Source organism: Mastomys coucha, unplaced genomic scaffold (assembly GCF_008632895.1).
Source record: "Mastomys coucha isolate ucsf_1 unplaced genomic scaffold, UCSF_Mcou_1 pScaffold22, whole genome shotgun sequence".
In the NCBI taxonomy this organism is placed as follows: Eukaryota; Metazoa; Chordata; class Mammalia; order Rodentia; family Muridae; genus Mastomys; species Mastomys coucha.
In genome coordinates this window covers 68,795,222-68,805,376 of record NW_022196905.1, presented here as the reverse complement: position 1 = coordinate 68,805,376, position 10,155 = coordinate 68,795,222, and the positions used below count along the sequence as shown (strand labels likewise).

The following is a 10,155-nucleotide window of genomic DNA, read 5'->3' as shown; positions in this document are numbered from 1 at the left end:
GAGAGAGAGAGAGAGAGGGAGAGAGAGAGAGGAAGAGAGAGGGAGAGAGAGAATGTATGTGTGTGGGTATGAGAGATTATACAAGTCACTGTGTGTGTGTGTGTATGTGAGAGGGGGGGAGAGAGAGAATGTATGTGTGTGGGTATGAGAGATTATACAAGTCACAGTGTGTGTGTGTGTGTGTGTGTGTGTGTGTGTGTGTGAGAGAGAGAGAGAGAGAGAGAGAAAGACAGAGAGAGAGAGAGAATGTATGTGTGTGGGTATGAGAGATTATACAAGTCACTGTGTGTGTATGTGTGTGTGTGTGAAAGAATGAGTGTGTGAGAATGTGTCTTAGTGAATATGTTGTAAGAGATTATGCCACTGTGTGTGTCTGTGTGTGAAAGAGAGGGAGGAAGGGAAGGAAGAGAGAAGGGGGGATATTCATACCACGGTGTATATATGGTAGTCAGAGGATAACTTGCAGGAATTGGTTCTTTCCTTCTACTGTGTAGGTCCCAGGGTTTGAACTCAGTTGTTAGGCTTAGTGGCAAGTGACTTTACCCACCCAGCCAACTCAGAGGTCCCTAGGTCTGAGAATATTTAATGTATGGGATTACTTTCTTATGAGGAGGAGGCATTGAAATAATCAGGCCCTATACAGCCTACTGAGTCCAAAATAGAAAAATTGAGTTTTGTATAGAAAGCGACTCTGGATATGAATCCATTGCAGATATGTTCACAACTTTACAGGAAGTTTCTCCTTAGGGTCCTTTAAACATCAGTCATTTGGGGTTTGCTTCAAGCAAAGCTTTGATCTCTAATTAGGAATCAGCTTTCCATTAGTTAGCTATAGCTGTGCTGCACAGGGAGAGTGAGTTGCACAGTTAAATGCAGCCATTATCCCGTGGCGATGGGCACACTTAATAGTTTTCGTCTCTACTCTGGATTTGTAGAAGGAGCAACACACAGTGAGCACCGAGCCCTCATGTCTGAACTCAAGATCCTCATCCACATTGGCCACCATCTCAATGTGGTGAACCTCCTAGGGGCCTGCACCAAGCCGGGAGGTGAGTGTCTACCCTGGCTCTGCTTGCCTGAGCGTGACTTACAGCTCTGTTAGCATCTGAAGGAAGCGGTGCTTTGCAGCCTCCCGAGTGTGCTACATCTCGGGGAAATGTGGTGGGCACTGTCATCAAACGATTCTACAGCATCCTTTGAATGAAAGGATGGTCTCATCAGAAGGAGGATATGGTTTGGTACTTGTATAGTAAGTGTTAGATTAGGAAAATGGACATCCCCAAACCTTGAGAGCAGATTCTCAAGTCATCTCCATTTTCCACCTCCCTGCAGCCATCTCTCTGATTGCTGCTGATGTGATTATAGGTATAGAATTGTCTTTTGGAAAGAAATAGTCTCAATAGGACTGGGGTGGGTGTTATGTGATTTCTACAGCCCTGTTCTAATGAAAGGTTATGGATGGCCCTCTTCTAGTGCAGTGTTGGGCTTATCAGTGTGCTGGGCCCATAATGAGAACTGTTCACGAAATACATCTTTCCTTTGTCAACACAATCTGTCATTGGCAGGGCCTCTCATGGTGATTGTGGAATTCTGCAAGTTTGGAAACCTGTCAACTTACTTACGGGGCAAGAGAAATGAATTTGTTCCCTATAAGGTAGGCTGTCCTTCTACCTGAGCATTGGTCATGTTGGAAAGCAGAGAAAAACTCAGAGTGGTGTGCGTGTGCCTTTAGTTAAAATTCTTTGCATATTTCGTTGGTTGTCTTAACTTCCTCTTTTATCTTCTAGGGAGTGTATGCTTCTAATATTTTATTTATTAGGACCTTTAGTATTTTATGTTTGGGACTTTAATCTCTTGACCCGTGATGATAGTGCTAGATTTAATTAAGGAAATGGGGCAGAGGGAGCACCAGCTTTGGATTACCGTGTGTCTCCTCAGCCCCCCAGCCATATTTGGCTCTGTGGAGGGTATATCCCTTTGTAAAGAGGACACTAATGGCAGTGTGTCTGAATGAAATGGAGTATTTACCACGGGATGCTGAAGAAGGCACTTGGCATTATAGAAGGAACGCTGTTAAACCTTGCCTCCCCTTCCTCCTCCTCATCCAATTCAACTCCGAGACCATAGAGTCCTGGAGTTGTCTTGTTTGTTTTTAATCATTTTGTTTGTAATCTTGCAAAGCACTAGAGACCCATCTTGTATTCGAAGAATTCTCACATTTCCTTCTTTTCCAGAGCAAAGGGGCACGCTTCCGTTCGGGGAAAGACTATGTTGGAGAGCTCTCCGTGGATCTGAAACGGCGGTTGGATAGCATCACCAGCAGCCAGAGCTCTGCCAGCTCAGGCTTTGTTGAGGAGAAATCACTCAGTGACGTAGAGGAAGAAGAAGGTACCTGCTTTGCTGCCTATGCCTAACACACGTTCTCCTAGGAAGCGATGATGACAGGCCATTCCGAAATGGGGGAAAGCTTCATGTTTGAAAGAAATCCGAATTCCTAGGTAGTATCCAGGCAAGATTAACTAAAGTGTGAAATCCTTAAAGAGACAGTGAACTCCCTTGGGAGGCAAACTGGGGTTATCCTGAGGAGTCTAGGTAATTTGGTGGGCTAATCTGTCACTAGTAAACAAATCAATACTCTGGCCCTATACTGCATCAGAATGATTTGGCAGTAGAGGTTCAATGCTGTGTTCTGGAAGGGGAAGAGAGCTTTCTAGTGCTTAGCTAGCCTTGATTGCCATAAGTGGTTCATACCTAGTAGGTAGTGTGCCTTAGCAGCACACAGAGACCCCTTCAATTATCTCTACCTGACCTTCTCCAAGATGGGCTAAGACACATCCGTTGTTTTCTCTACGCTCCAGCTGGCTTCTCACAATCTCCCTTCCCACCGTGGTTTAGAGTTGCCTCCCTTGGCTCTTGTGATCCCGGTGATGATTTAGTGCTACTGATGGGTGGAGCCCGACCTCGGCATCACCTCCCATACTTCAGTCAGCTCTAGGACACACTCACTGTATGTCTGCTTGACTCAGAAGGCACAGGCCCAACTGTACAGGCAAACAGATGGGAATGCCTGGTGCCTGATGCTCTTGGGAGTGTGAGTTTAGACAAACCACCCCCATTTCTGTGTCCCGTGCTATAAGCCTAACAATTTTTTAGAAGCTGTGTAAGCAGCTGGTAGCTAGGGCTTGGGCTAGAGGGGAATGGGAAAGTTGTCTAGGCCACGTGTCATGAGGCCTACAATCAGGTGGGTTGTATACCCTCTTGCTCACAAATGGTAGCCAGTGAGCTGGAAAGCCAAGGGATTGAAACAGGCTGAGGTATAAACGGCTTGGAATTGCAGGCCTGGACTTTGCCTCCATTTCTGTATCTGGGAAATGAAAGGGCCTTCACTGTTCCTCAAGAGTCGTCTGGCCCGCACACGAGGAAGAAGTCTCAGCCTTATGAATACTAATAAGGCTATTATGACAATTGTTTGTGTTTATTCTGGTCTTGTGTCCAGGAAGGAGACAGTAAGCCTTATCTCATCTGGCCTAAGTTAGGAGATCATTTCAAAATATCCAGGCGTGCCTCAGTGTTTATTTGTGTCAGTTGACTGTAATAAATACTACAAACTCATGTAAATTCATCTTTCATACCTGCTGTCACTCGCTCCTCGTCTTGGAGGAAAACCTCTCCGATGAGCCAGATTTTATATGCTTACCACACACTTAAGTCTGAAAGCAAGAGAAATAAATCTCTTTCTGGTATTTTTAGTTTTCTGTTGTAGATTGTAGCTTGAACTTTGGTCTTTGTTCCAGGACAAAGCCTGGAGAGAAAAGATTTGATGACCCTGAATATTGTTGTTTTATCTTTAGAGTTCTTAATATGAGCTATTGTTTCCCTCTCTGGGTTCATGGGAAAGCAACAACAGAAGCTTGAGATAGCAGACCTTAAAAAGTCCTTCTCTCCCTGCTGTCTGCACTGACTTCACCCCCACTCTGCCTTTTGGGTTTAGTGGCTCCATTTGACAAAATGGAGGTCTTATTTTCTCTGAGGAGTCTGTTGGATGCTAATAATTTGGGGTTTAGCAAATGGGAAGGTGCTCTGCTTCTGTTTCCTGAAGTTGGCCCTCAGATCTTAAATAGATCACTGTAGTTTTCTTAGAAACAGAGCTACTGATAGGTGGGAGCACTCCTCTTGGTGGGAGCACTCATCTTGGTGGGAGCACTCATCTCTGTCCTTTTGCCTCTTCTCACAGCATCTGAAGAACTGTACAAGGACTTCCTGACCTTGGAGCATCTCATCTGTTACAGCTTCCAAGTGGCTAAGGGCATGGAGTTCTTGGCATCCAGGAAGGTATGACAGGTCAGGGGAAGGAAGGAAGCCCTGTCTTCAGGTCACAGGCTTAGAAATCAGACATTCCTTTGTTTAGTTTGGAAAGTCATGCACTACTTTTAGGAGTCTTAAAAGTGTTCCATTGGGGAAGGCTCCATTTCTGCTAATAAAAGGTGACATATTCATTGACCAACCACTAAGCGCCGGGTAGACTTCTAAGAGCCTTATGGTGAACCAACCTAGACCGCGCTGCTTCTTCATGGTGCTTACAGAGCTGGTAGCTGATGAAACATCCACTACCCAAGTAACAGAGATGGAAGGTTAAGTGGGAATAGATGTTGTGGGATAAAGTAAATCAGGAAGGGCTTGCAGAATATATGGAAATGGTGTGTTTATATGTGCATATGCGAACACGTGTGCACATCAATGTTAAATAAGGTAGATGGGAAGACTTTACTAAGGATGTGATATTCGAGCAAGGACCTAGGACAGGGGATGGGAGGAGTCTTGTAGATATCTTGGTGTGGTGGATCTATTTTTAATTTGTTTTACGTTCATCTCCATCAAAAAGCTACTTGTTATTTGTGTAATTAGAAGGCAGGAAGGCCCTGCTTCAGATGAGGATGATTAAAACAGCTAAAATTAGAAAGTAGGCCAAACAAAGGCTGAGGTGGGACGTGACAAGTGACAAATATTGTTGTAAACATCACCAAGGTGGGGAGTCGGTTGGTGGAAGTCCCTGACGACCTTGGGAAGGTGGGGGATACCCGGTAGGAAAGGTTCACATTATATTTAGGAGAAGATGTCTGTTGATGAACTGTATTTGCTGCCGGTTCCTTAGGGAACAGAAGGCTGTAATATTCCTTTTTTTTTTTTTTAATCATTGTAATGTCCCTTACCCCTCTCCTCTCTGAAGTCTGTAGTTTTTCACAGCTTCCAGAACCTTGGGATCTTAGAGAGTTCTGCAGAATATTTCTTGTACGTTTATTTCCCAAGGAAAAGGGAGAGAACCAGGGCCCTACAGGTCTTCCCAAAGAGAAGGGCCTTGAGTCTCTTTCAAAGATCGTTATTTTTGTGAATGCCAAAGCTCATTCCTGAGCCAAGTAGTTCCTTTTGGCAACAGGAAGTGGGAATTGATACTGTGACTGGAGAGCATGCAGCCAGAGTCCTTTCTTTTCTCTCGTACCCACTGAGTGATCTTTTTGAGTACTACGTGGTTGTCCAGCTGGAAAAAGGAGCCCTATTGGTTGAAAGCAAGTAGGAGTGCTATGTACTTTGGGGCCTCTCCAGTTTTCCTGACTCACTCTAGACAATCCTGAACATTCTGATGTGAGCAAGAAGGCTGTGCAGACCTGGGGTGCTGGGTAGGGCAGAGGCAGTCATTACCAGCTTCTGTAGTCACTCCAGTGTTGACCAGGAACTCTCAAGTGGCCTTTCATTTGTGTCTAAAGCTCTTTGGGGGCTTGCGTTCCCTCTCTGATGGCACTTAGGCATTTGGCTGAGGGCTCTGACCATAGAGTCATAGCTGCTTCATGGTTGAAAGTCAGATCAAATTAGAGGACAGAAAGAAGAGACCACTGGAGGAACTGAGAATCCAGAGGTTTACTAGTGAGCCCTAGCACGACAGGATCTATGCCACTCATGTTGGCCAGCCTTGCCTGGGTTCATCTTTACTGTGATATCGCACACTTTGGAAGCAGGATGAGTGCCAGTGGGTACCGCCTCCAGATCCAGTCCAGCTTCCATACCAAATGGGAAGAGAAAGCTAAGAAAGCGCACCACACCCAGGAGAACCCTTGCTTCTGATTTCTACACATCCATTCAAGACCAGTCTATTCTGGAATCTCCCTAGTATAACCTGGTTTTAGCCATAGGGCACAAGCCAAAGGATGTGTGGATGTGATCAGAGACACTTTTGTAGTGTGTCCATTGTCAGACTATACTCGTCATTTAGCTCCAGTGGCTGGGTCTGTTTATGGAATAAGCAGATGTGTGTCTCAATGAAACACACAGGCCCTTTTCCTGATGTGTTGGTATAAAACATAACCCTAGTCCTTGCTAATCACTCGGTTCTCCTATGTGGGATTTTTTTTTTTAAGCATGAGGTCACAACAGATGTAAAAGAGATTAGCTGTGTAGAGACTTATTACACGTACTGTTCTTTTCACAGTGTATCCACAGGGACCTGGCAGCAAGAAACATTCTCCTATCAGAGAAGAATGTGGTTAAGATCTGTGACTTTGGCTTGGCCCGGGACATTTATAAAGACCCAGATTATGTCAGAAAAGGAGATGTAGGTATCTAAAGGTGAACTTTGTGGCTCTTCGGGTGTGGAATTCCAACATTGTGGATTTGTGAGGGGCGTGTTTTCTTTAGAAACCTGCCAGTTTGGGATCTGATGCCTTACTGTTTCCCACTCAGGCCCGACTCCCTTTGAAGTGGATGGCCCCGGAAACCATTTTTGACAGAGTATACACAATTCAGAGTGATGTGTGGTCATTCGGTGTTTTGCTCTGGGAAATATTTTCCTTAGGTAAGTCACTTCTCTTTGACCCTCTCCTGGGTGGGAATTCGGGGACAAGTCTGATGATAGTAACCGATGAACCCTGAGTATCATTTCCTCTCTGTCTTTTACCTCCTGTCAAGTTGAATTTCTTAGAAGATTTAGAAGGTAAAATCAAGAAAGCTATGTTGATGATACAGATGAACAAGAATTGGGCTTTAGGGCTTTTTGTGAGGGATTCAAATCCCACAATGCTTTTTCCTGTCCTATGCTAGGTGCCTCCCCATATCCTGGGGTCAAGATTGATGAAGAATTTTGTAGGAGATTGAAAGAAGGAACTAGAATGCGGGCTCCTGATTACACCACCCCAGAAATGTAAGATATCTTTCTTTTTTCACAAACTCTTCCCACTAAGGAGGCAAGCAGGACTTCCGTTGTGTGTACCTACGGCATGGCCTAGTTTGTTCATCTTTTTCTTTGGAACCTTCCTTAGGCAGCTCAAGCATCATCATGGGATTACTTGGTACCTACCCCAGAAAGTTTTTATTCAAGGTTGATAGAGTTGTGATAAAGAAGACCATAGATGGTTGGACCTCCGAGTGCAGGCATCTGTGTCTCCCATAGCTTTATCATCTCTCCTTAGCATCTCAGCTTTTTGCAAATGCTTCTCACTCAAGCGCTTACCTTAACCATTAACTCTTGGAAGAATGGCAAAGTTAATGAAACTGGTGTCTTGCTTGTCCAGGTACCAGACCATGCTGGACTGCTGGCATGAGGACCCCAACCAGAGACCCTCATTTTCAGAGTTGGTGGAACATTTGGGAAATCTCCTGCAAGCAAATGCTCAGCAGGTTTGTAACCCTCTACTCGAGAAGCTTCTCCAAAGAGGCCTCAGGTCCAGGGTCTGTAATCTAACGGTTTACTGCCTGGGCGTTCACATGGCGCCATATTTTTCTCTTGGCCACTGAAAACAGAGCCTCTCTCTTCCACTTCTGAGTGATAATATTTCGTAAAACCTTTAATTGCTCTTTAGACTGATGAGACCCTAATCTATAGCTTGGGAATAGATGGCTCTATTCTATTCAACAGTTGCAGGAGTGTGTTCTTACCTCCTACCATGCGGGTCCAGGGGAACAAACTCAAGTTATCGGGCTTGGCTGAAAATACTTTTACCCACTGACTCATCTTGTTGTCCCCACCTACTTGTCTTTTTATGTTATCTCTTCAAATGTTCTTCTAAAATTAAAAAAAAAAAGTCTTCTGGGTGTGATGGTGCATGTCTATAATCCTAGCATTCTGGAATTACATTATAATACTAAATATACATACATAATCCCAAACAGCCACGAGTTCAAGGCCAACTTGGGCAGCATAGCGAGAATACCTCAATCAAACAAACAAAACAAAACACCAAATCTGATTAACTTACAGATTTTTCAGAAATGGAAGGAATTTCAAGTAATTTTTAGTAAATTCTGTAGGCAAAGCCAAAACAAACCAAACATAAAAATTATGCAAAACCATGACCTTGGCCCCTCTTGGTGAAATGTCACACTCTCAGGAGAGCTCCACAACAGAGCTCTGCCCTCTTTTTGTTAGTTGTCTCTGCTAGGTGTCCCTTGATACAGTGAGAGCCAACGGGTTCCTTTGTCCTTCTGAACACTTGAGGATCACATTCATTTTCATTAACAAACCTTCCAAGCATTTACCTGTGTCAGATGAGCTTGTTTTTCTTCTTTCTCTTGAAAAATAACATTGGCCTGTATTACCTCTTCCCAGAATTCCTATAATCTTACTCTTTATTGCTTTCCTTTTCACTGCTTTCTGATTTTCCATTGCCTTGGAATGTAAAGGCACTTGGAATGTGGGGGCAGTGTGCTTTGAAGGCCTGGCTCCCGTGGAGGTCTTTGTGCGGAATTGATTCCTGGGCTTTGTGTTCTCACATCGCCTCCACAGCCATTGCCTGCTCTGTCTTCATGGCAACCATGGCCTCTTGTCCCTTTACTAATCCTGTTTTTCCTTAGTCCCTTTATTAACCTTCTTCCACACATCCCTTTCAAGTGCTCCTTTGTTTCTGTTCCCTCTTCCAAGACAGTCTTGAAGTCTTGTGTTCAGATATGAAAGCGGCACACACAGCCTAAGACACCCCCCCTGCCCTTTGTTTTTCATGAAAAGGCCCTTGAAGGACAGCAGCCATAACAATAGTGTGCTGTGTTTATTGTTTCAGGATGGCAAAGACTATATTGTTCTTCCAATGTCAGAGACACTGAGCATGGAAGAGGATTCTGGACTCTCCCTGCCCACCTCACCTGTTTCCTGTATGGAGGAAGAGGAAGTGTGTGACCCCAAATTCCATTATGACAACACAGCAGGAATCAGGTACTGGATATGGCCAGCATCCCCTCCAGGGCAGGGGTGGGGGGCTTCAAGGCCAGCTCAGGAGGTGGGGGGAGGAAGACATTTCCTTAGGCGGTTCCATACTACTTCTAGCTAACTGGAGATCTGACATTCAGAGGTCAGTGCTCCCCAAAAGTCTGGAGAGCAGAGCCACCTCCTATCTGTGGCCCATGATGCTGGCACAGCTTTGCCTCTAAGAATTCTGAGCCTTGTGGGAGCAAATAACTAAAATGCCACAGTTCATTAATCTCTAGGAGGAAAGAGAGGGAGAGAGAGCCATGTTACTGAGACATCCGTATTAAAATGGTCCTCGTGTATACTTTTATTAAGGTGAATTAAATGGCTTAGGAAAGACTCAGGAAGAAAGGATTCTGTACAAATATGAAACATGCTGAGGGCTCTCTGGTGTAGGTACAACATACTATAGGCTGTGTCCAGAATTGGGCTGGCAACTACAGCTCAGAAATCTCTCTCCAGTCTGAGTTTCGGCATTGTGTTTACCTAATGGGGTACTGGAATTTATTTAAAACAAATGACGTGCAGTCCGGTTCTGGTCCACAGACCAGGCTGCTCTCTCTGCGTTGTCAGTTAATACCTGCACGTGAGGAACATGCTGATGGGGTTTCCCACAATGCAATCTTAGTATTGCCTTTCCTAAGCCCAAGACAACTCCGCTTTGGGCATTGTCCTTCTGCAGCTAGACCCCCTGACAACACGGGAGCAAATTCTGTTCCTGAGTGTCCCCAAGCTGTGGGAGGATGGGGCAGCTGTCTCCTGTGGGAGGCATTGGCCCAGGTGCTGTGCTGCCAGGAGGTTCCAGAGGCCTAGGGATGTTTTCCCCTGAGGAATCCTGCATGACAGGAGTCCTGCACTGCAGGAAAGGGAGGGAGAGAAAGGGGGGAAGGAGAGAGAGAGGGAGAGAGAGGGGGGAGAGAGAGAGAGAG

The 10,155-nt window shown here is 45.1% G+C and overlaps 1 protein-coding gene across 1 annotated transcript in view; it reads left to right on the top strand.

The window, feature by feature from the left end:
* Positions 1 to 10,155, top strand: part of Kdr (kinase insert domain receptor) — a 46,463-nt gene that overhangs the window by 28,173 nt on the left and 8,135 nt on the right. The window contains exons 19-27 of the mRNA XM_031342775.1: positions 936 to 1,049; positions 1,566 to 1,654; positions 2,235 to 2,388; positions 4,235 to 4,332; positions 6,482 to 6,604; positions 6,733 to 6,844; positions 7,090 to 7,189; positions 7,560 to 7,665; positions 9,042 to 9,193. Of these exons, the coding sequence (XP_031198635.1) occupies positions 936 to 1,049; positions 1,566 to 1,654; positions 2,235 to 2,388; positions 4,235 to 4,332; positions 6,482 to 6,604; positions 6,733 to 6,844; positions 7,090 to 7,189; positions 7,560 to 7,665; positions 9,042 to 9,193 (1,048 nt within the window). The remainder of the gene's footprint in view (positions 1 to 935; positions 1,050 to 1,565; positions 1,655 to 2,234; positions 2,389 to 4,234; positions 4,333 to 6,481; positions 6,605 to 6,732; positions 6,845 to 7,089; positions 7,190 to 7,559; positions 7,666 to 9,041; positions 9,194 to 10,155) is intronic.